The sequence below is a fragment of the Schistocerca piceifrons genome, chromosome 6, assembly GCF_021461385.2.
Source record: "Schistocerca piceifrons isolate TAMUIC-IGC-003096 chromosome 6, iqSchPice1.1, whole genome shotgun sequence".
In the NCBI taxonomy this organism is placed as follows: Eukaryota; Metazoa; Arthropoda; class Insecta; order Orthoptera; family Acrididae; genus Schistocerca; species Schistocerca piceifrons.
Genome location: NC_060143.1, coordinates 398,651,059 through 398,677,987, shown reverse-complemented (window position 1 = coordinate 398,677,987; position 26,929 = coordinate 398,651,059). Strand labels below are relative to the sequence as shown.

At 37.7% G+C, this 26,929-nt stretch overlaps 1 protein-coding gene across 1 annotated transcript in view; it reads right to left on the bottom strand.

Moving 5' to 3' along the window:
* Positions 1–9,277: 9,277 nt before the first annotated feature.
* LOC124803343 (E3 ubiquitin-protein ligase BRE1A-like) overlaps positions 9,278–26,929 on the bottom strand; it is an 83,523-nt gene continuing 65,871 nt past the window's right edge. The window contains exon 2 of the mRNA XM_047264529.1: positions 9,278–9,431. Within this exon, the coding sequence (XP_047120485.1) occupies positions 9,278–9,431 (154 nt within the window). The remainder of the gene's footprint in view (positions 9,432–26,929) is intronic.

Genomic DNA, 26,929 nt, shown 5'->3' with positions numbered 1-26,929 from the left:
TGGAGAACATTTTAAATTTTGAAGAACTGAAGTTTTCAGATTTTATCATCTCTAGTTTTCTGAAAATATTTCAGAGGAATTGAAAATAAGAAGTTAAAAGGTTTTTGATTTTTTCATTTCTTCTAATTTTTATTCATTTAATGTTCTGTGTTATGAAATATATGTTAAATTATTTTTTCCATACATAAAACATACACAATTTTACCATTTGGAATATTTTCATTAAAGAATGCATATAATTTTACTATTGGTTTTTGAGTAATTACAACCTTCATGCTGCTAGACATATTAATTATACAAATAGGATAATTCTGAATACAATTGAAAGGACTTACATTTGCATCATTATTTAATTGAGACCTTCCTTTAAGATCAATAAAAGAATCATAAGCCTTAAAAAAGTTATATGGTGGTTCAAGATTACAACAGTATTGTGGGAAAACTTAATTTCTTCCATTTTAAACAGAGATATTTTGTAATTTAAAATGATCTAATATAGGAGAATCAAGTAACTGATTATTTTTTCGATTAGTTTGGAAAACAATGAAAATAGAAGTAAGGAATATCAAATTTTGTAGAATTATAATAATTAATAAAATCTAGTTCAAAATTTATTTTTCCTTGTAAAACAGTAAATTCAGTAGGATCGATTTTTAAGAAAGAATTGATTGGAATTTTTGGTTCTTTGTTGGTCTAATGCAAATGAATATTCTGGTTCATATTTAACAACAGGAACACAAATCTCCATACTTTTAACAACAATTTTACCTTCTTTTGGAAGTGTAGAATTATCATTTTCGATAGCCCAATGAAGAATAGTGTCTTCTTGAACTTTTATTGAACTCCAATCAAAAATTACAGTTACTCACCTTCAAATATAATTCCTTTGTAATCTTCAAAAATCCACAAAATAATTCTAATGGATAAGGAACTTCATTTTGATTGGTTTAATTTTTCCATTGTTATGAACATGTCTCAATATTATACTTATTCAAAATTAAAGAAATTTATCTAATAAGAGTTGTATAAGAAATTAAAGGATGTTTAACTTTAGGTAAAATATTTCCTTTTTAACCGTAATAACATCGAACAGTTTTAAAACATTTACAATTAGTTTAATATTCGATTTATCATCATATGCAGAAAAATCAGTTTCATATGTGTAACATCAAAAGTTATATAAAGTTGAGAAAACTAGAATGAATCCACAAATCATCACTATTAATATTAATTTGTTTCCTTTCTAGGAAGATTTAAATTTTTTGTTTTCTCATTATCAGGGTATGAGTAAAATTGATAACTTTCAATTTGGATCATGATTTATTAAGGAAAAGTTTTACTAATTCATTTATAAAGCAAGTGTTATATAAGCACCACTGGAGTCAAATGATCATCTTCATCAGTTATTTCTAAATTTTAACGAAAATTGGACTTTCTATAGGATGATTTGGCTCAAATTATTGGTACAACAAATTCAGAATTAGATTTACAAGAAGCAATAATATTAGTTTCTTGATGAAAATGATCATTATGTTTATCAAGCATTGCATCAGCCAAGCTAGAATTTACATTAATAAATTCAAATAGCATGATTTTAGAAATATATGTAGCAACAATTTTTTATTAGGTTAATTTTTATTAAGATTATGAAATCCTACATAAAACTGCAATATTACTTTCATTTATATCCATGTATATTTATCACTTTCGATAACTTTTATATTTAACCTTTTATCTGCTTTAATATGAATATTTTAGTTTTTCAAATTAATAAATTCTTTGAACTATGTTGACCGAAAGAATTGTTTCTCCATCACAGTAATGTTTACTATTTTTTGATGTACTATTTGGAATTAAAAATGTGAATAAAAACCAACTACTGTTTTTACAAGTTTCTCTAATTGGAACAGTTAATCTTTTTTAAACTAGAAGAATTATCACTCAATTGACATAATCTACTGATTTGTATTAAAAAATTGTTGGATTGGGATTCAAAAATAAGAATTCCAGAAAAGAAATTGAAAAACAAACATGGTAAATTTTTACCAAATTCTATTCAGTGAGAAATTATAGGTCCAAAAAACAGAATTAATGATTCATAATTACATTTTAACACCATGATGGTTAAATTGGAAACGTTAATGAGTTATATGTTTATTCACAAATCTGACAACCGAAATATCGAGCCTTTATAAAAAGTGCAAAACTGAATATAAAATTAATAAGAAAATTCATAGTTTTATTGGAAATCACGATGAAGTTATTCCATTAGAGGTATGTGAAGTTCATTCAATTGTTTTTTTACAACTTCGTTCCTGAGTTATAGTTAGAGTATATTTTACTAGAGGAAGACAAAGAAATAGAGTGACTTAAATAAAAGCAAACATATTCAGAAACAGCTGAACTAATGGTTAGGGATAATTATAATCTTTTAAATATTTTTAGACAAAATGATACAAATTTTAGTCAAATTTACCATGAATTTGTTGTGATTACTTATAGTGTGGTGAAGTTTAAGACAGGTGGAGTAAATGTTGGAGTAAAGATAAATTTGGTTTTATTACAATTCATATGAAAAAAATGAGAGAAGATTAAGAATTTTTTAAATGTTGGACAGAAACATTAAACACAAATGTTAAAACATTGATGAAGTAATTTGTGGATATTTGTGTTTGTTTTGAAACTATTAAGATGTTATTCATTCCAATCCAATCACATAGAAATTGAAAGATTTAAATGACTAATAAGAAAAAGGAAATTTTTAAGAACAAGAAGTACTGAAAACTAATTTTGCTGATGTTTATAAAACCTTATAAACTTTATATTCAATGGTTAGGTTTCAATAATCCACACAGCAGTTCGGTAAATAAGGACACCATAATTTTACAGCTTTTCCATTGCTAAATAATGATTGTTGAGAACTTCCAAATTGGAGTCTATATCTTTTTAATATTAATAAAAAATTGTATACAGAACTGGAGTTCTTTAACGAAACTGTAAACATATTTGGTATCGAATATAATTTAATTATGCTTACTGTTTCATTAAAGAAGGTGTTTACTTTGATATTCAAATAAAAGTTAACAGAATGGATTTAATGACAAAATTACTTGAAGATTTTAAATTTGAGTTGATAGAATCAAATTTCGTGTACAGATGCATATAAAATTCTTATGAGTTTATTCGATTATGAGAAAAGTACTTGAAAATTGATTTTTATTTCTAAGAAATGTTTCCTAAGTTATTTATATCTTCACACAAAGGCTGTGGTGAATATTCTACCTTAGTATTGAAATATAACCGTCAGAAAACAATTCTTTCAGTTTCTTTCCTTAATTAATACAATTTTTTTCCATTTTGTGCGTAATTGATTCTTAAACATTTTTCACAATTTATATGTCTATTTTTATTTGCATGCAGTCTCATTTATATGTAAACAATTTAATATATTTTCATTATTTTAACAGCAACAATTTTTTCCTTTAAATAGAAAGTCAAAATAGGATTTGTTGAGTTTGAAATGAAGAAAAAGGCATAAAGAAATTAAAAATAAGATAAAATTTGCCTTGAAAACGGAGTTCCAAAGGTGGTAAAAGAAACAAACGTAACTTCTTCATAATTGGCATATTGAAAAATTTGTTTGTGAAAAATGTGGAAAGGAAGTTCGAAATTCCGCTAAAGATATTTGTAACTGTGGTCATTCAATAGATGAGACAGTTTTAAAATATCAAAAAAGTAGATAAAGAGCAGCTTTTATTATCCAGAAGTTGAATGGTTTTGTGGCAAATTTTTTTGTGGACTTTATTTGAACTAACATCAAAAATTAATGTACCATTATGAATATTAAAAGCTAACCTTTTTGTTTTTGTTTAATCTTCTGTGCAACTGTTTAGTTCTCTTAAAGTGTCATTTTTACCACCTTTATTTGATGTCGATTTAATATATAATGACCATGTGGTAATGCAACATGTTTAAAATCAGACCTTGAAACAATTTTATTACATTCAATGTAAATAATTCATGTTTAAATGACCCTATTTAACCCTTTTTTCTGTATTGTTTTACTTTGTCAGTTAAACATTATTTATAATCATTGAAAGTAATTTCATTTTTCAAAACTGATTTTTTAACTCCTATATATTTTTCTCTTCTTCTTCACCGACTTCATAATGATACATTCCCGATATTATACTAACGTTTCTTAACAATTTTTTTCACAGTTTTCACCTTCATTTTTTGTAACATTTTCTAATTAACTTGAAGTTCATAAATACTATCTTTTGGTTAATCACTTGTATCAAATTCATTTATCATTTATTTCATATCTTTATAAAAATCTTCAGTTCTTATACTGTTAATGAAAGAATCAACATCCATATACCATAAATCAATGTTTTCACAATATTTTGGTTTTTGAACATTTTAGTGAAAACTGTGCATTTTTATTTTCGAAATATCTAGGACACTCATTCCAATTTAACTGGCTTATTGAACACAATTTAAATTTACTTTGCATTAACTGCAACAAAATTTTCTGTAAATAGAGTGGTATGTTCATAATTCTGTTTTGGAATATAATTCATGTATTTTCTTGGATCTGTTATTTTAATATTTTGTCCATTTGTAATATTTTCCAGTATTTTTCCAAACAGTTGTTCAATAACTCGTAGAAAAGCTGCCTTTTATCTCATTTCTGTATTAAAATAAATGTATTTCTTCAACCAATCTGACTTTTCAAATTATAAACTTTCTATGCATTTTCTTTAATTGCAGTCCAGGATGTGAACATTGTTTCAAATTTGTCATGTAAAACATATTTCTTTGCTATTTAAAGGTGGTAATTTATTTCCCCATCAGATGCTATAGGTAAATCTTTACATAAATCATGAAAGTTTCTAAGATGTTCTATAATATAGCATATCTATAATCAGACATTTTACGCATCTTTCAGAATTACATCATTTTGGTTCAACCAAAATGAAATTTTTAAATGGTAAAAATTGAGACATTGCTCACTCCTGTGCATTATTTGCATGTAAATATGCAATCTAATTCAACTGTTTTGTTATTTGATTTTGCATGTCTTTTAATACTTTGACACATTCTACCACAGATTCTTTTTTGAAGTAAAAAAATCATATCATAATCATGTAATTAATCTAATTCAGTTTTTGTCATTTTTAACATAGAATCCCAAGATAATCCCGGGACTGTAAAATACATAAAGGATCAGGTTTATACGATTTAATACACATAAATTTTGTATATTCATCTAAATTTTTAATATTGAATTCTTTCCAAACTGTTTTTACTCTTTCACAATCTTCAACAGGAAAATTACATTTATTAAGTTTTGAATCAAACATTCCTTTTTAGGCAATTTAATTTCCTGTAACTTTTCCTTTGGAATCCACATCTTTGTAAGGTTAAACACTCTAATTTTGAAACCAACATTTCACCTTGAAAATATTTAGCTGTTTCTGAAAATATTTAGCTGTTTCTCTAAGTTGTTCTTTTGTAATATAATTTATCAGTAATGGAAGCCTTAAATTTAAATCTATCTATAACTCTTAGAATTGATCCATCTTCAACGTGTTGTCTAAAAGAAATACATTTTTGTTCTTTATCTAGAATTGCATCTTTCTCATTATCAATTGCTAATTCATTAATAAACAAATGAACATAGTAATTTGTTAAATTGTGAATATAAACTAGAATAAATGTAATTGGTAATTAAGACTGCAATCTTCTTGTGCAACCCCTCGATATTTCCCTGTTAAATGACAATGACATTTTACTTTCCTTTCAACAACAGTAAATTCGTTTCCATAAATGTCACAAGTTTCTGAATTTTTATAATTAATTACATGTTCTTTAGAGAATCTCATTGGAAAATTTCGTTCATATATTCTAGTATTTCTCTTGATTTTTCTTTTAACATTTCTTTTCAATGATTTTTGTGTTTCATCTTTACCTGCATATGTAACTGGATTTTTCTTATTTCCATAAGACTATTTAATGTAATAACTCTATGGAACTGGTGTATGTTTTTGATAATTGCTAATACAATATTTTTCAGGATTTGTTTGGCATTTTTATTAAAAGACTTTCAAACATTCGAAATCTCCATGAGTTACAGAAGTAGCTCATAATGTATTACTATAATTTTTAAATTACAGTTTGTGTAGCTTTACAAGCATATCTATTATTAGTTCCTTGTGTTCTGTACAATTGTTTTCATGAATGTCTAATTTTTGTTGTTAATAAAAATATCTTAAATGTCTATCTTAAATAAAAATTTTCGTTTTGTGTTTAGTTGTTTGCGATTTAGTCAATGTAGACATATCTGAGAATTACTTTCATTTAGAATTCCAATATGATTAACATGTTTTTCTTGATTATTTTGTATATGTTACAAGTGGATAAAGAATGATTCTTTTTTTTAATTATTTTTATATACATAAACATTGAGATACTTGACATCTCTTCAAATTTTGGAGTATCTGGTAACTGAAGAGGGAAATTAATTTTCTTCCAATTCTAATCCAATGTTTTTATAATTGTTAACTAATTTTTATCCAAATGATATAATGCAGCTTTTATAGCCCAAAGAAAACGTTCTTGATCTGTGTTTTTATGTTACAGGTTTCCATCTTTAATTTCTTTTGATAAATCAATATTAGAAGAACCAAAAATTGGATTTCATTTATTAACATTTAATTCCAAACTAACTAAACAAAATAAAGACCAACCATATTTTTTCCTTTGCATTTCTTCCATTTCACTTAATAGTATATTCATTGATTCTTGATAATATTCTAAATCAGTTGGTCTTAAAAACATTTGATTAGTTCTTTTAAAATTCAATTCTTGAATTTCTTCTCATCTTTTAAAATTACAATAAAATTTCATCTTAACTTTAATTATTATTCTTTGAATTAAACTATTATTTAAGTCAGTCACAATTTCTTCGATTTGATTAAAAATTGTTGTTCAACAATATCATCATTTTCATACATTATTATTCTTAATTCAAAAGCAGGATCTTTTCTATGACTTCATTTAGGTGATTTTTGAAAAATCTTTATGATCTAGAAAATTGAAACCTGATAAATATTTCTGGTGAATTTTTTCCTTGACTTCTTGATATTCATGTACTGGATGTTTTTGAAAATAATTCTTATTATCATTATAAACAATATTTTTCTCACAACTATTGATAATATTGATTGGTGTTTATTAAGATTAGAATATTTTTTTAATTTTTAATTTTACAGAATTTATGAATATCACTTAAAAGTTTTCTACTCAAATAGTTATCTTCATTTATTTTATCTTCAGATTTTTGGACAGGATCAATTAATTTAGCTCTTCAAATTTAGAATTTATTTAATTTATTATCATTGTTTTACTAACATTGTGAATATGATTTAGAATCAGATTAGTTAAATATTTATTATATTTTGATTAATTCTTTAAATTTGTTTTGGCTCATCAGTGTATGTCCTCCAAGAGATAATGTCAAATAGAATCATTACAAATCACCAAAAATACGAAAAAACGCATCCCATGAAACTTCTAACCCACACAGTAGTATAAAATATGAGGGACAGCAATGTGAACCATGACCTGTATTGATGGATAACTGACAAATCTTGATATTGATCCTAGAAAGTGGAATAGCATATCTTGATTGGAACACCGGGTTACCTCAGTCACAGAGGATGCAATTCTACAGAGCAGAAAAGCAAGTAGAATTTGATGCCAAAATGCGCTATCAGGCAACATTCTCACCATGAATTCTTGTAGGTTGCAGCGTAGAAATAGCCACTGCAGTAGAACATTACACAAAGATGTCTGGTCTTAACAGATAAAGTGATGAATGTTGCAAGCAGCGTCCACACCATGAGCAGAACAACCCCAGCAGTCTCTGAAAATGCAAATATGCCTTGTCTCCGTCTGTATGGTCCATCTAACTTACTTCTCAATTGCCCTCTTAAATGATCAGAGAGGTATGCCTTCTAAAGTACCACTTACAAATACACTTTCGCTATGCAGTCAAAGATTGTGACTGCCATGAACTTGTACATAGCTAGTCTTTGCACATCGCCACTGATTTGAAACTAGCATAAAGATACGTGATTAGAAGGACGTTTCCTAACAGGCTGGTTTTAGTCCTACACATCTTAACTGCTGTCTTTGATCTCTAATCCATCGCTACATGTTTTTGCTGATTCTGGACAAACAGTACCACACAAAAATTTAATTTACGCATGAACAGGCCCATAATCACAAAAAAATGTAGACAATAGTGAGATACTTAATCCTCGCTCTATTTTATCACAGTCTGTCTGGTATAGCAACCAGTTATATTTTTTTAATAAACTCAGTCTCGTTTGCGAAACTGTTTTTAATAATACTGCCTACGCGTTTCGCCCCTGTGAAGCATTATCAGATTGTGTGAGCTGCTTCATTCGTCAGTTGCCACAACAGGGCATAAAACAAGAATAAAAATCTTCTGGATAGGGCATCCGCACGTCAAAAGTGTTATCAACCGTCAGTGGACAAGAATGGTTCTCAGGATGTAAAACAAAGTTTATTTTCTGGAAACACCTAAACACAAATCCCTTTCCAGTGGTGGTGAACTGCGGGTGAAAGGCTGAAATAAGAAATATTAATTGGGCTGAAGGCCGAAGTACAACAAGAACAAATAATTTCTAGCTAAATGCCCAGACAGCAGAAGGCCATTTCTAGTAAGAATGACACTGAATACATTAACTAACTAGTTCTGGTGGATGGCCTGTAATAAAATGTACGTCAATCAACTGATATTAAGCTGACGGCTGTCAACGTACGCTAGAATAATGACAAGTAGATCAGTTAAATTTTCTGGAGTCGAACACCAATCACTGATAGTCAACTTGCACAATGGATGAGAGAACTTAGAGTTTGGTAAAGCCAAAATTAATTACAGTATCAATTAGAAGTCCAAACTGTTGATACGGTGTCGTATATGACACGTGGTCCGAAAAATTATGGTTGCCCCGGGAGGACGAATCTGTGGAGTAGCTGGCGGTGAACTGCGACACGTCTTCCCGTACTCACCACAGTAATTACCTGATTGTGGAAGGGCTGTTGCTCTCCGGGCCTCGCCTAGACGCTTACACGGTGAAGACTGCCTTCTGTGGTCTGTACTCAGGCTTAGGCGAGCTGTCCGTGGCAGAAGAGTCCGCGCACTATTTTCTGTCATGAGTCTATGCCTAACAAACTAGACTGTTCATGTGGCGATCTCTAGCGGGCTATCTAAAGCCTCCTGGCAGCTATTAGCTTGACTTGGTTTCTGCTTGACGGCCGACAGGCTGGCCCCTAGCCGGTCCGGGACCCGCCTGACTAATGTGTTGTGCAGGTAGCCGGGAACTGTAGGCGCTTGGCTGCAATGTATTAAAAACTCTCATCGGAACCTAAAACAATATGTGCTATGCAGGACCGAATTAGCATGGTGTACGTAGCGCTGAAAGGCGTGTACAACCTGGATGCTACTAGGTAGATAGCGTCCCTGTGGAACAGGTCTCCTACGCTGTGGCGCTTAGCAACCTTTTAAAGGGAAAAAGCAAAAGCACGATACATTACGATGCCTAATATGATGTAGGAAAACCGTTGGCATTGCAGACAGGTTCAGATCTACTCAGAATGGGTAAACAGAGGTCCTTTATGGTTTTCAAGTAGAAGTTCTACAATTCTTCCTGAAAAATAGGGTCACATACTGGTAACGATGATGGAAGCGGATAGCGATCTCGCACCCTTATCGAAAGTGGACCACATATTGAGATCTCCTGACTGGTGACCGCGGAAAAAACAACTCTTCTTCGTATTCACAAAACCAGTCCTGAACGATCCGAGCGAGCTACGCGAACCGCGGCCCTGTCATCTTGGATGACACTATAACCATTCGGTAACAGACATTGTTCCATAGGTTGGATCTGATCAGCCAAAATGGTCACACAATCGTTGGCAGTAATACGACCTTGCAGTGCACTCAATTGCGTATGGCGCCTGCTGAATACAGGTCTAGGTTTTACGGCTTCGGCACAATGATTTTCTGTTGAGAGCTTTTACATTACTGATGTCTGGTTTTGCAACTACAGCTCGCCCTGTAATTCCCATCTTATGGAGCTTTGTTGCTGACAGTGTTCACGATTGTAACATTCAGTTCTGCAGTGACTTTTACAGCCGTCGTCTCTTATTTTTCATCACAATCATCTTCAATGGTCGTCTGTCAACAAACCCTTCGATCCGCTTTGTGACTTAAATGATCGTTTTCCTCGTTTCGTATACAAGGTTTAAATCTTCAATTTGGTACCTCTCAAAACTTTACACACTTTACCTTCCTTAGTTACAGAAGCGCCCACCATACGACCATGTTCCATGGAGTCAGCTCTGGCAACTACACAGAACACTGTTCTGACTACGACTGACACTTGCAACGTACTGAGAACATTTAACAAGTGCCGTTCGTGGTCAAATTCAACAGTACCACCTGCAGTCTTTGCTGGCACCTGAATTTCAGACATGCATTTTTCGAGGTGTCTGCAAATTTTTATTTAACCCATGTACTTCAGTCCTTTCACGAAGGAAGGTAACCCAAGCTTTTGGCTCACTGAAGGATACGAACATGACTCAAAGGTTGTAGTTTGCTATGGACGGCAGCTGCATGTTCACCTTAATTGACGGAGCTAAAAGAACCAAACTACGAGGTCATTACTCCCACTGTTCTTTATGCTTCGAACTGGGAAAAGCGCCTGGGGGAGCAGACACAAGAAAAATCCTAATGAACACGACTGTAAAGAAAATTTATCAAATCAAGAGTTTGAAGCGAGCCGAAGTGAGAGAGGAGTAAGAGGTTAAGGTGGGTGAGTTGTTCCGCCCAGAAAGCAACTGAGGCCCCCGGGACATGTCATGCGATGGGAAATGCACCCTCTGCATTCGACTGGTGTTTCCACACCTTCAGCAGCAGCTCGTGATCTTACGGTAGCGTTCTCGCTTCCCGCGCACGGGGTCCCGGGTTCGATTCCCGGCGGAGTCAGGGATTTTCCCTGCCTCTAGATGACTGGGTGTTGTCGTGTCGCCTTCATCATCATCATTCATCCCCATAAGGTCGGAGGAAGGCAATGGCAAACCACCTCCCCTAGGACCTTGCCTAGTACAACTGTGCGGGTTTCCCGCATCGTCCCCTAAGCTCCTCGGAGTATGGGACATCATCCACACCTTCCATTAGCGCAACAGAACTAGCAGCGCCGAAAACTTGACAAATCCCAGGAAAGAGAACAACGACGACTACAGTAAACCCACGCCAGATGTAAAAGGATAAGAAGAATTTAATTCTTGGGAAGGGTAGGTGTTACGGCGGACCACAGAGCAAGGAAAGCCATGGATCCCTGGCTCAAAGCAGGCGACTGGGCACACCTCCAATACCTCAAGCGTCCGACGTCAACGTCCCCTGGTTGGTTGGGTGATTTCTGGGAGGGGACCAAACATAGAGGTCATTGGTCCCAACGGATTAGGGAACAATGGGGAGGAAGTCTGCGTGCCTTTTCACAGGAACCATCCCGGTATTTGCCTGAAGCGATTTAGGGAAATCACGGAAAACCTAAATCAGGATGGCCGGATGCGGGTTTGAACCGTCATCCGCCCTAATGCGAGTCCAGTGTGCTAACCACTGAGCCACCTCGCTATGTAATGTCACCTGCCTCACACGGGTAGAAACCACATTCCAAGCTAAAACGCAAAACCTGATTGGCCGCTTCGGCATCGCCCTCTAGCCGTAAGGTGGCCAAATTGTGGCAGTCTAGTAGGATGTGAGCCACTGTCAGAGCAGCACCACTACCAAAGTGGGGTGGATCCTCAAACCGTTGGATGTGGCCGTGGTTCAGCAGGTGTGGCCAATGCGATGCCGATAGATAATGGCAGATCCCCTACGAGAAGCAGGAAGAGAAGACGTAGTCGTAGTCCCCTTTATTGCTCACAGCTTATTCTAAGACACCAGGGCACCCCAATCTATGTTCCGAGCTTTAAAAAATGGACCGTAAATCACGAAAAACCTAAATCAGGATGGCAGGACGCGAGTTTGAACCGTCACCCTCTGGCCTATAACTGCAAAAGTGTCAATATGACCTCTCCATCCGAAAAAGATTGCAGACTAGTCCATCCACAGATGAGGATTGCCAAGGGCGGCTATAAGATGTTCGAAATTCTGAGAAAAATAGATCTAAAGGGAAAGACGGGAATATCCAGTATGTACAAGAACCGTGTGTGTGTGTGTGTGTGTGTGTGTGTGTGTGTGTGTGTGTGTGTGTGTGTGTGTTTGTTTTGCAGCTTACGGGCGCTCAACGCCGAGATTATTAGCGCCCTTACACAAAAGTGGAGTGATATGTTGAATGGAATGAACAGTCTAATAAGTACAGAATGTGGATTGAGAGTAAATCGGAGACGAAAGCAATAACAAGTAGCATAAATGAGAACAGTGAGAAACTTATCAGAACTGGAAATCACGAAGTAGATGAGCTGCTACGTAAGCAGCAAAATAACCCCCGACGGACTGAGCGAGAAGGACTTAAAAGGCAGACTAGCACTTGCAAAAAGAGCATTCCTTACCAAAAGAGGTCTAGTAGTACCGACATTTGAGAAGGAAATTTCTGAAAATGTTCAAAAATGACTCAAATGGCTCTAAGCACCACGGGAGTTAGCATCTGAGGTCATCGGCACCTAGACTTAGAACTACTTAAACCTAACTAACCTAAGGACATCACACACAACCATGTCCGAGACAGGATTCAAATCTGCGACGTAGCAGCAGCGCGGTTTCGGAATGAAGCGCCTAGAACCGCTCGGCCACACCGAACTCCTACTGACGGAAGTATATGGATAAATTATTTACCAGGACTACATATGGAACTGTGGTGTGCATACTGAGGCTGAGTGACACCAGGCATACGGGCAGAAACTCCTGAAAATCGCATGGCCTGAAAAACGTAAATAGTGTTGTTCATGACAGCTTAAATTATGAAAAGCACAACGGAAGCAACATTGCGAAAGAAAGCTAAATTGGAATACAGTGAAGCAAAATAACTTAATTTAGAACCATCACCTGTATTTTTTGAAGAATACGAATGTAGCATCTTATGTATTAAAACTTTCGAATATTTTCTGTTGGATGACTCTGTATGATCTACATGTGAAGACAGCTACATTCGTAATGATTTTATCAATGTGATAGAACTGGCTGGAAATAATTTCTACTGCCTTTTCTGGATAAACAGACAGAAATATGCTTCAGACAGCCAGGAGTATTAATAAGCATAATCCGAATAATTTACTTTCAAAGAGCATTTCTTGAAACAGTATTTTGATAGTTTGGAGTATCTGCTTGAGAAATATAAATTCACAGAACGTAGGGTGTTTACTGTTGACAAAATTGGAACACAAACCCCTATACTGGCCAATCTGGACAACCATTCCTGTCATATATCATTTCGAGTCTTCAAATGTTGTAAAAAAAAAAAATGGGATAACAATGCTAACTATTCCACGCCATACACCTCACTTATCACAGGTTTTAGATCTCAGGTTTTTTTCTACCCCTCAAAATGCTCATAATGGAGTACGTGACATGTACATTAACTGCGGCCAAAATATAAATATCACCCCATATGTATTTGCTGTGATACTGAACGAAACTTGTGTCAAAGTAGCGACAGTGGAAAAAACAGTGGCTTTAATAAAATCGTGAAAATTTTTCGTCCGAGAAATGGTAGGCATAGGAACTCACCATAATCTGTTAGCCGTACTAAATGTAGGAGTAAAAGGGGTGAAGAACGCAATGATCTACCATTCATTCTTGACCAAAAACATGGGTGAACATCGAACTAGTTGAAAAAATTAGGCATAGTGCACCAACTTTGAAATCTCCAGTGATGATCAGTGCTGTAAATACATCAATTTCGCTTTTGTTTAGCAACAGGGAGTGTACTAAACGAAAGGAGAAACCTAAGCGGCGAAAAGCAATATTTCACAATTTTCGCTGTTACGCCACGCAATCAGACGTTGAAAATTCAAGAGTATTCATGTAGATGTAGAAACAAAGTGGAAGTAAATGCGAAACTCAGAAAGAAGACATTACGAAGAAGCAAATAGGCAGTGCTAAGAAGAAATATATAAATAAGAGACAACTTCAATTTTCATTGTGTGAATCTGAAGGGGTAGACTTGACTAACTTCTATAATGACGAACTAGATGATATGAATTCTGTATAGGAACAATTTGTTCAGTATGTGGTGAATTCGGAAAAATGAAGTTTACTACAGGTGAGTATCCTGCTTATATTGCAGCCATTCGGAATGTAATGAATGGAAGTCCGCAACAGTATGTATGAGCATGTGATAAATGTTAACGCAAACAATGAATTTGATTGAAGTTGTTCAGCAGCGAACTTAATGCTTTATTTCGCTATTTCTGTGTGCGTTGTATTTTTGGATGAAACCCAATTCGAATCATTTAGCCAGCTAGCATAAAATTAAATTGTAAAAGCATCATACAGCAAAAATGGAATATCTTACATTGCGTTATGCATTAAATCAAGTCCCTTTTGGACCCAGTTGGAGCCACATGTAAGAGACATCTAACGCACTAGCATAATGCCATATTACGTGCGCTATATGAAAGTGGAGATTTGTTCGATGCCAGCACAGAGACTTAACACCAGGTTATCAAATGTGCCGAAGTACAATTCTGGCTGCTAATGCTCTGCCTCAAGAAGGAACACACGGGAGCATAATCCTAACATTTTAGTAAATAGAATGGACCAAATATTGTTTATTTTTTAATTTAATTGGTAATGGAAAGATAGTAATTGTTATGTTTGCGATACCTCATGCTGCACTATTAAGCATTTTTGGACAAGATAACTACTGCCCCTTTACCTGTGCTTCAAAATACACACATCAAAAGAAGTTTTGCATCACCTCGGTTCCGAGAGTTCCGGGACCTGTACAGAAAAATGGAAGAGAGAACAACAATCATTTCCGCCCCTTCTATTGCTCATAAAAACCACACATTACACGTTGTACCACCATACAGAGAGACCTTCAGAGGTGGTGGTCCAGACTTCTGTACACACGGGTACCTCGAATACCCAGTAGCACGTGCCCTTGCATTGATGCATTCCTGTACTCGTCGTGGCATACTATCCACAAGTTCATCGAGGCACTGTTGGTTCAGATTTTCCCACCCCTCAACGGCGTTTCGGCGTGGATCCCTCAGGGTACCTGGTGGGTCAAGTTGCCCATAAACAGCCCTTTCCAATCCCAGGCAAGTTCGATAGGGTTCATGTCTGGAGACCATGCTGGCCACTAGTCGAGCGATGTCGTTATCCTGAAGGACGTCATTCGCAAGATGTGCACGATGGGAGCGCGAGTTGTTCATGAAGACGAGTTCCTCACCAATATGCTGCCGATATGGTTGAACTATCGGTCGGAGGATGGCATTCACTTATCGTACTGCCGTTAAGGCGCCTCCCATGACCAGCAGCGGCGTACGTCGGCACCACATAATGCCACCCCAAAACATCATTGAATCTCCACCTTGCTGCATTCGCTGGACAGCGTGTCTAAGGCGTTCAGCCTGACCGGGTTGCCTCCAAACACGTCTCCGACGATTGTCTAGTTGAGGGCATATGCAACACTCGTCGGTGAAAAGAACGTGACGCCAATCCTGAGCGGTCCATTCGGCATGTTGGGCCCATCTGTACCGTGCTGCATGGTGTCGTGGTTGCAAATATGGACCTCGCCATGGACGTTGAGAGTGAAGTTGCTCATCATGCAATCTACTGCGCACAGTTTGAGTCGTAACACGACGTCCTGTGGCTGCACGAAAAACATTGTTCAACATGGTGGCGTTGCTCTCAGGGTTCCTCCGAGCTCTAATCCGTAGGTAGCTGTCATCCACTGCAGTAGTAGCCTTTGGGTTGCCTGAGAGGGGCCTGTCATAAGCAGTTCCTGTCTCTCTGTATCTCCTCCATGTCCGAACAACATCGCTTTGGTTCACTGCGAGACGCATGGACACTTCCTCTGTTGAGAGCCCTTCGTGGCACAAAGTAACAATGCGGACGCGATCGAACCGCGGTATTGACCGTCTAGGCATGATTGAACTACAGAAAACACGAGCCGTGTACCTCCTTCTTGGTGGAATGACGAACTAATCGGCTGTCGGACCCCCTCCGTCTAACAGGTGCTGCTCATGCATGGTTGTTTACATCTTTGGGCGGTTTAGCGACATCTCTGAACTGTCAAAGGGACAGTGTCTGTGATACAATATCCACAGTCAACGTCTATCTTCAGCAGTTCTGGGAAACCAGGTGATGCAAAACTTTTTTTGATGTGTGGAGATAAATTATATGGAAATAAAAGCAGTTGTAATGGATTCCAATGTATTAACTTCATGTAAATACTACAATTAATAAAACTAGCTTCTCAGGCTACATAGTATTGTACGAGTATCTCCCCCTCCCTCCCTGGAAAGTGTAGAGGCGATATGTTTTTTTTTAATAAATTTTCGTTCTTGAGACATCCTAACAAGCTTGGATGCTACCCAGGCCGCCAACAGCATCACGCCTTCGTCGTGGGGTACTTGCAGAGAAAGGTACTGAAGAATGAACGCCTTCAGTGAACTTTGTTCAACCTCCTCAGCCAGAGAGGTAGCGTAGGAGAAGCAAGCTGGTGCAACAGGCGCGGACACGCAAGGGTCTGCGCGGAGACGCGCTGCTTCATGCTGGCTGGCACTTGTACCGTTAACACGCATCTGTCTCCTGCTCCCCCAGGCCATCACAGTTTTATCTTAATGGCCACCTCTCCACTCCGCTAGACACCAATTTATACCCTTTTTAGGGTTCCATGCCTTAACCGCGTTGTTGTCCGTCCGCCTGTGTCTGTCTGTCCGACTGCAAAGAACCCTTTCTTTAAAGAACGAGTAAATGTATTGAGTTCAGATTTATGTCATATTGAAGTCCATGATCACTTGGTGTAATAATTTAAGCTTCTGGGTCAATTTAGTCAAAAGATTCGGCCACTTACGTCACACATGTTGAAACTCGCAGCCCCCCCCCCCCCCTCATAAAAACCTCTACGGTACTTCCTGTTGACCTGGAATCATTAAATTTGTCAATAATCAACAGTAGAGGTGAAGGAAAAACTCTGAGAAATCTTAGTTATACAACACGAATAATTTTTTCTTATCCGTCTGTTTGTCCGTCTGTTAACCCCTCTTTCTCTCGTCGACAGTTTGGTGTATCAAATTCACAATTATGTCACTAAGGTCTAGGGGCCCTTGGCGGTGTAAAAAATTTAAGCCTCTAAGTCAAAGAAATCAAAAGATTCGATCATTTATGTCACATATTTTGATACTCGCAAACTCACTCACTCATCAAAACCTTTAGGGTACTTCCCTTTGACGTAGAATCGCAAGAAGCAACGTTTCAGAATGCAGATAAAGTAAAAACCCTGACAATTGTGAAACTGTAATATTACACAAAAATATTTTTTTGGCATTAGAATATACATTCCGTTCATCATCTGTGAAAAGCATAATAGACGAATATTACAGCTTGCAAACATAAAATTTCAGTCATGTTTTAATAAGTAAATAATTTATTAAATCTTTTGTATCTACGTATATGAACTAAGGTGCCCTCATCACTTCTTTCTGTATGTTCGGGCTAGTCTGAGCGTCTACTGTAGAGACTTTGATACTGTCTCAATTTCTGTATCGAAAACAGGCAAAGTCATTGAGATTCTCGATTCCCAGGTTGGATGAACTACATAAAGTTTGCACGAAGCCCTCCTTGCACGAATCCTACTGGCACTTTATCAATTTTTAGCAGGGACAGTTTTTGACTGCTAACCTTTTTGTTAGCCTTTCGATCACCTTGATTCTATGTCCACTACCCCACTGCCCACGCCACCTCGCAGAGTGTAATAAAAATAGCTTCGTAAAGTATGTTTAACAAATTATATGACTTTTTGGGAATGGCTATGGGGTAAACAGAGCCATCTGAATGATAGAGTTTCCGTTCCGTTTTCACTTTCACTACTTTCCTCTGCAGTGTAGTCGTCTATTTTACGTCTGCTTCGCGTAAATAACTGATGAGTGCTCCTATAGCACGGCTTAAAATTTGTGTTGCTGAGGCGTTCAGAGAAATTGTGAAACCTGAATCTGGTACATAATCCGCGTGTTGAGATAGCAACAACCTTGACGTATTCATCCGAAGTACGAATCACCACTAAAGAAGTCACATCACCACACTCAACGTTACGATGAGTGTGATGCCGTCCAAAGAGCGAGGTGCCAAAGCAAAGCAGGTACCTCGCAACGCAACCGCTAGGAAAGATAGTCGCTGCAAGCCGCATCGAAGACAGCGACACCGGTCTAGCCACACCCAAAAATGTTCCGCTAAGCCGCTGCAACAGATCTGCTTATGGCCGATCACATACCGCTCTACGCCGTTCGCGATCATCGATTAAGATTTCATTCCTTTACTACATCCGTATCCCAATTCTTTGACACTGATTCTTCCTGACTTATCTCTTAAATTGCAGCCTACTCTTCATCACTATCAAATTTTGATATGAGTCTATATCTGCTCCTGGGAGCGCCTTTCAATCTAGTATCTGATTTCGATATGCCTGACCATGATGTAATATAATTGATATCTTTCCGAAGTATACTACCTCATCATCTTATCTTTGAACAGGGTATTCCCTATTAATGTCCGCAGCTCGTGGTTTCACGGTAGCGTTCTCGCTTCCCGAGCAAGGGGTCCCGGGTTCGATTCCCGGATGGGTCAGGGATTTTCGCCTGCCCCGAGATGGTGGGGTGTTCTTGTGTAGTCTATATCATCGTCATTCATCCCCATTACGTCGGAGGAAGGCAACGGCAAACAACCTCCGTTAGGAACTTGCCTAGTACGGCGGTGCGGGTCTCCCGCATCGTCCCCCTACGCTCTGTCAAGAAGCATGGGACATTATTTCCATTTCCATTCCCATTCTCTATTGATAGCTGAAACGTACTGCGGAACTCCGTCTCTCCTCTCTCATTCCTAGTACCGAGCCGTATTCTCCAATAATCCTTTCTTCTACTCCTTCTCCTACCATCGTATTCCAGTCCCTCTTGACTACTAGTTTTTACGTATTTAATTACCCGTTCAGTATCCTTATATACTTTCTGTATCTCTTCATCTTCTGCTGGCGGCGTCATCATGTATAACCGAACTATTGCTGTCATATCAGCGCACACTCCGCTGTAGAATAAAAATTTCATTCTATTGCTGTCGTGTTGGTTTAGTATTAGTTCTGACGAGGAAAGATCTATCACTGAACTGTTCACAGTAATTAACACACTGTCCTATCTTCCTATTCAGAAATAATCTAGTCCCGCTACACCATTTTCTGCTGGTGTTGGTATTACCCTATACTTATCTGTCCGGAAATACTTGTCTTCTTGCCATTTCACTTCACTGACCCCCACTGTACATAGACTGAGCCTTAGCATTTCCTTTTTCAGATTTTACTGCTTCCCTACTGCGTTCTAACTCCTAACATTCCACGCTCCGAGTCTTAGAATGTTATCCTTTCGTTCTTTTTTCAAGCATTTTTCATGGTCATCTCTCCCTTGGCAGTCTCCTGCAGGAGATCCGAATGAGAGACTAATCAGGAATCTTGAATTGCACGCCACATGTCCTGTGGATACATATGAGTCCTTTAACGCAGTGGTTTCCGTTGCCTTCTCAATTTTCATTCCGTTGATTACTGATTTTACCGCCTTTAATGGCAGTTCCTCATTGTAAGGGCAAGAAAGTGCCCTGAACCTCTGTCCGCTGCTCCGAACTTTGCGTGCGTGGTCTGGGTTCATTATATCCTTGGTAATGCAATTCCTGTAAATTATGGACCAGTGTGTGTTCATCGGATTCGAAATATGGCAAATTTTGTTTCCAAGACATTAACGTATGTTCATTATCACGCTCATCGGACCACTATAGCAGGATCCTAGCCATAAGACACGGACAATTATCCTGCTGGTAGATTCCATCGCCGTCTGAATACATAAACATGCAGATGATCCATAATAATATTCACGTAGTCTACAGTTGTCTTGGTGTCTTCGATTACTGCCAGAGGTGACATGGAATCTCAAGTGAATATCCCCACATCTTAATACTCATCCACTGGAGTGCGTATGTAGCTCGGTACATGTTTCTAGCAGCTTGACGCGAGGGTAGCGACGCCCTCGGACACGACCGTCGACTTGGTGCAAAAAAACCTCTGATTCTTCCAACACGACGACACTTTTCCACTGATCCACGTTCCAATCACCATAACCATGTCATTGGGTGAGCAAGTAAACACTTAAGGGTGGTCTGCCGTTGATCCGCATGTTCAACAATAAGCACTGAAATGTGTGTCACGAAACACTTGTGGCTGCACCATCACTGCATTCTGTCGACGTATCTGCCACAGATTGCCGCCTATTCTGATTTACAGAGCTTTCTGTGAGGGCGCCTGGACGTAAGGACCCTGTCACGTACTCGTAATTTCATCGCCGTTCTTCAACTACTTTTCACTGATACTCACGACAGTACACATACAGCCGACCAGCTTCAGTAATTCGGAGATCCAATGCCGAGATGTTAGTTCCAAGGACCGGGCTATAACAATCTGTTTTGCCAGGCCGTAACAATCAATCAAAATCCCCTTATGTCAGTGGATTTCCCCACATCCAGCTGCTGTGTTCTCTGAATGAAAATCATCGGTAACTGCTGCTGAAGATTTCTGACATAAAAAGTCACCCTCATTCTGCCAATTGTCTTATCATAGAGGGCGAAGTAGCGTACAGAGGCACACTCTTGCCTTGCGGTGGAAAACTGTCCCTAAAAGGCGGAAGATCAGCAATGATGAAAATGCAGAAAGCACTGGAAACCACTTCATGGAAGTCGCACAATGTGTACCCACAGGACATATGGCCTGTAATTGAAAATGTGACATTGGCGAAAGGTTCCGGATTATTCCCCCATTTCGATCTCTGGGAGGAGGAGGCGGTAACCACGAGAAAAAGATATGGAATAACGAAAGACTGTATAACATTCTACGAGGCGGAATGGCAGAAGTTTGAACGTAGTAGGAAAGCTAGAAAATCTAAAAAGTGACATGAAAAAAGTTCAATCTAGATGTCGTGGGGGACAGTGAAGTGAAACTGAAAAAAGATAAGGACTTTTGGTCAGACGAAAATAGATTAATATCCATAGCAGCAGGAAATGGTACAATGGAGATAGGATTCGGCCAGAATAGGAAGAGAGTGAGGAGAGTAAGCTACTGTGAACAGTTCAACGAAGGGTTGTTCTCAAAGCCCTTTTCGCTGTCTCTATTGCTTTGCTTATTGCTCGCGTAACAACTAATATATGAGATGAAATATGTTGCTACGAAAAGAGCCTTGAAATGCTTTTTAGGGATGCTGTGCTATGATTTTCTTTGGATCATTAATTTTCAACAAAACAAAATATATTATATTCTTATTATTCTGGATCTGGCTTTCTATTAAAGGAACAGTGTTTCGTTACTGTAACTCGCTATAAAGTTCAACATATCTTCCTTACTTTACAGTTATTGGAAAGATTACTGAAAATTATTTCTTCATCAATACTGATGTTACAGTACGCAATGTTTGCTCAACATAAAAATTTTGCAGTGGATTTTTGTTAACAGTAAAACAACAATAAGCACCACGACTAACACGAGAACATGATACTTATCAGAGAAAAAGATGTTGTTACTATAATATTTACCAGACCAGAACTACGCACAGCAAGATTTCTTTTATGTTATGAAGGTAAATTATCTTTTTGCACTGTTAATAATATATCATCCGCAGCCCGCGTTCACCTGCAAAACCCATCATAAAATCTGCTGCTCTGCCCTGCAATTCCGAAAGCTGGAAGAAATAATTTTGGTTCACTATTACCTGTCCGCTTCTTTGCGGTATTATTGGTTTCATTTAATGCAGTTTGAATGCGCCGCGGCAGCGGCTCGTTCGTTCGTAGCGCAGCTCTGCGCCACGAATAATATTTAAGTAACTGAAAATGTCTTAAAAGGATGGGATAAAATACCAGGCAAGCTTATTACAAATCATAATGCAAGTTTTCACTAAGTAACTATTCAAAACATTTAGACAGATTAAATTATTACACACATTTACAAACCAGTGCCTAATGGCGTCGTTCTCTCACTCTTGACAAAAGAATGCTACACAAGCATACAATATAGCGTCACAGGCTCTTCCTACTCACGTAACTCCAAGACGACGACAGAGAAATTAATGCTCGGTCACTAGTATTTATACTCGTTGTGACATATTCTCATCTTTGTTTAATATTTAATAAGTATCGTCTGTGGCGTTTTCGGTACTCGCAGAAGCAGATACTATCTTTACAAAATCGGTACATAATTCTATACAAGTACAAAACATGGCACATAATGGTTTCCCTTTATTATGTAAAGTTCACAGTCTTTGTCCACGCAATTACAACTATCCAGTTCAATTATTCTTTTCTCCCTTTTTTACCTTATATGTGTTTTGCCAGGAGACGTTACACCCTGAACGACAGTTCAGCTATACATGCCGATATCGCAAGCAGAAATGAAGTGGCAGAGGAAGTATATGAGGATATTGAACGGGTATTTATGTTGAGGGAGATGACAACCTAATAATCAGGAAGAAGGGGAAGGCAGGTGGGCGGGAGGGGGGGGACGGGGGGGGGGGGGAGGGAAGCGGTTGTAGGTAAAGGAATAGAAGAAAGGTTTACGGAAGAATATGGGCTTGGCAGTATGAATGAGCAAGAAGAAAGACTGAGTTCTGCAATAAATTTCAGATACTAACAAACAAAATTACGTTTTGTTGTTTCGCACATGGGAAGTTTTAGATTGTGTAGCAGAGTAGCTACCAAAATAAATGTCTAATAGTACCAAGTAAGGTATGTAAACTAATGCGTACATCCACTCTTTTTGCCAATTAGGTATAAATAGAACTTCGACATAATGTTATAAACAACACATAGTGCATCAGGTCGTTAATAAATATCTCAACTGTGAACTATGAACAAATGATGTATAATACTTTCCAACAATTATTCATTCACAATTGTAAATATTATGTACCAAAAGTTTCGCTAAATGTTAATAAGTAACAACAATTTTACAGTTAGAAAATAAAAAATAACCCACTGAAGATTGCGCAAAATGTGCTGAAACATGTCTGGGTGAAACAAATCAGAAAAAAAGTGTTTCACATTCCGTAGTAAGCATGGACATAAGAAGAACTGCAGCACCACAAGATGATTAAACAAACTGTTCAAGAATTACAAAAGGAAGAGATATACTTGAAACCTACCGGTAGACAGGGGAAGGTTCCAGCTGAATTACACTGTTGTAAGACAGATTTCGAAATCAGATAATGTATTATAAGATGAAGAAACAGATCATAATTTAGTAATTATAGAGGTTAGACTAAAGTTTAAAAGAATCATCTGAAAGAATCTCTGTGACAGGAAGTGGGATACTGAAGTACTGGTAATGCGACCCGTTTGAACTTCCACTTAGGGGTCTTGTATCCGTGGTCTAGGGATAGCGTCTGTGATTAGTGATCAAAACATCCTCGATCTCTGGTTCAAAAACCGCAACCGTTTAAATTTTGATTAATAATCAGCACTGACGGTCGAAGAATCCGTAAAAGAAGTTACCCTCATTCTGAAAACGGTCTTGTCAAAACGGGCTGAGGAGCAGACAGAGTTTTAGGACAGTCTGTTGTCCTTGGGGTGGGAAACTGCTCCCAAAGACGGAAGAACCATGAATGATCAACGGCATGAGGATGCACAAGGCAATGAGGCAACGGAAACCATTGCATTAAAGACACGTAATGTAAATCCACAGAACATGTAGCCTGTAAATGAAGTGTCATGTTGATCTCTCCATTGGCAAGAGACTCCGAAATAGTCCCTCATCCCAAGCTCCGGGAGGGAACAGCCAGCAAGGAGGTGACCATGAGCAAAAGACTGAATAACCAACGAAAGGATAACGTTCTACGAATCGGGGCTTGGAATGTCAGACGCCTTAACGTGTTAGGGAAGCTAGAAATCTGAAAAGGGAAATGAAAATATTCAATTTAGATTCAGTGGAGATCAGTGAAATGAAATGGAAAGAAGACAAGGATTTCTGGTCAGATGAGTATACGGTAATAACAACAGCAGCAGAAAATTGCACAACAGGGGTAGGATTAGTTATGTATAGGAAGGTAGGGCGGAGAGAGTGAGTGATACTGTGAACACACACTCCGCCCTACTTTCCTATTCATAACTAATCCTACCCCTGTCGTCGGATATGCCACTTATCACCAACTATCCTGGTTTACAGAGCGTGCAAGCCCCCGACCTCTGTTTTCTATGAGGGGGCGTGGATGTGACTAGACCAGTGATAGCGTTGTTCTTTTCAGAATCGACAGCAACACGAATTGATAGTTCAGGTATTCATGCCGACGTCGCAAGCTGGAGATATTGAAAGGGTAATACAGTACGTAAAGGGAGATGAAAATCTAATAGTCATGGGGTACTGGAATGCAGTTGTAGAGAAAGGAATAGAAGAAAAGGATGCAAGAGAACATGTGCTAGGGACAAAGAATGAGAGAGGAGAAAGACTACTTGAGTTCCGTAATAAATTTGAGCTAGCAATAGCGAACACTCTTTTCAAGAATCAGGAGAATGTCTACTTCGAAAAGGCCGGGTGATACAGGAAGATTTCAGTTAGACTACATCATGGTCAGACGGAGATTCCGAAATCAGATACTGGATTGTAAGGTGTTCCCAGAAGTAGATACAGACTCAGATCACAATATAGTAGTGATGAAGAGTAGGCTGAAGTTGAAGAGATTAGCCACGAAGAATCAATACGCAAAGAAGTGGGATACAGATGTACTAAGGAATGACGTGATTCGTTTGAAGCTCTCTAAGGCTATAGATACAGCAATAAGGACTAGTTCAGTAGGCAGTACTGTTGAAGAGTGGACATCTCTAAGAAGGGCAATCACTGAAGTTGGAAAGAAAAACATAGGTACAAAGAAGGTAACTGTGAAGAAACCGTGAGTAACAGAGGAAATACTTCAGTTTATTGGTGACAGAAGGTAGGAGAAAAATGTTCAGGAAATTTCGGGAATTGGCAAATATAAGTCCCTGAGAAATGAAATAAATAGGAAGTGCAGGGAAGCTAAGGCGAAATGACACGAAAAATGTGAAGAAATCTAAAAAGAGAAATGATTGTCGGAAGGACTGATTCCGCATACAGGAAAGTCGAAACAACCTTCGGTGAAATTAAAAGCAAGGGTAGTAATATAAGAGTGCAACGGCAATTCCACTGCATAATGGAGAGGAGAGAGTGGATGGGTGGAAAGAGTACATTGAAGGTCTCTATGATGGGGAAGATCTGTCTGATGTGATGGAGGAAGATATAGCAGTCTATTTAGAAGGGATAAGTGATACAGTATTAGAATCAAAATATAAAAGAGCTTTGGAAGACTTAAGATCAAATAAGGCAGAAGGGACATATAACATTCCAGCACAATTTCTAAAACCATTGGGAGAAGTGGCAACAAAACGATTATTCACGTTGGTGTTATCATATATGAGACTGGCGACATACCAGCAGACTTTCCGAAAAGATACCATCCACGCAATTCCGAAGATACCAAGGACATAACTGAAAAGTACCCATAAACAGCTTGTGTATCCAAGTTGTTGACTAGAGTAAAATACGCAGGAATGGAAAAGAAAATAGAGGATGTGTTGGATGACGATCTGTTAGGAAAGATAGAGGCAGAAGAGACGGAGTTTTGACGTTGCGGCTGATGGGGGAAGCAAGATTGAAGGAACATCAGGAGACGTGCATAGCATTCGTCGACAACGTAAAATGGTGCAAGAAGTTCGAAATTTTGAGAAAAATTATAGTAATCTGTAGGGAAATACGGGTAACACACAATATGTATAAGAACAGCCATGGAACAGTAATAGTGGCAGATGAACTAAGTGTTGCGATTAAAAACGGTGTAAGACAAGGATATAGTTTTTCGCCCCTACTGGTCAATCCATATATCTAAAAAGATGACGAAAATAACATAGGTTCAAGAGTGGATATAAAATTCAGAGTGAAAGGATATCGTAAGATTTGCTGATATTGCTGTTTTTAGTAAATTGAAGACTCGCAGGATCTTTGGATGGAATGAACAGTCTGATGAGTACACAATACGGATTCAGAGAAAACCGGAAAAAGGTGAACGTAAAGGTAAAGTGAAGTAGCAGAAATAAGAATGGCAGGAAATTCAACATCAAAATTGGGGATCACGAAGTAGACGCAGGAATTATACTATTTTGGAAGCAAAATAACCCATGACGGACGGAGTAAGAGGACATAAATAGCAGACTAGCATAGGCAAAAAGAGCATTCCTGGTCAAAAGAAGTCCAATAGTATATATCATAGGCCTTAATTTGCGGAAGGAAATTTTGACAGCGTAGTTTTCAGTACAGCGTCTTGTTAGTGGAAAAAACTAAACAGAAGAGACTCGAAGCGTCTGAGACGCGGTGCTACAGAAGAATGTTAAAACTAAGGTATACTGATAAGGAATGACGAGGTTCTTCGCAGAATCGGTGACGAAAGGAATATATGGAAAACACTGACAAGAAGAAGGAAACCGACGATAGGACACCTGTTAAGAATAGAGGGAGCTATATAGGGTTGTAACTGTGAGGGAAGACAGATTTGAAAACACCCATCAAATAATCGAGGATGTATC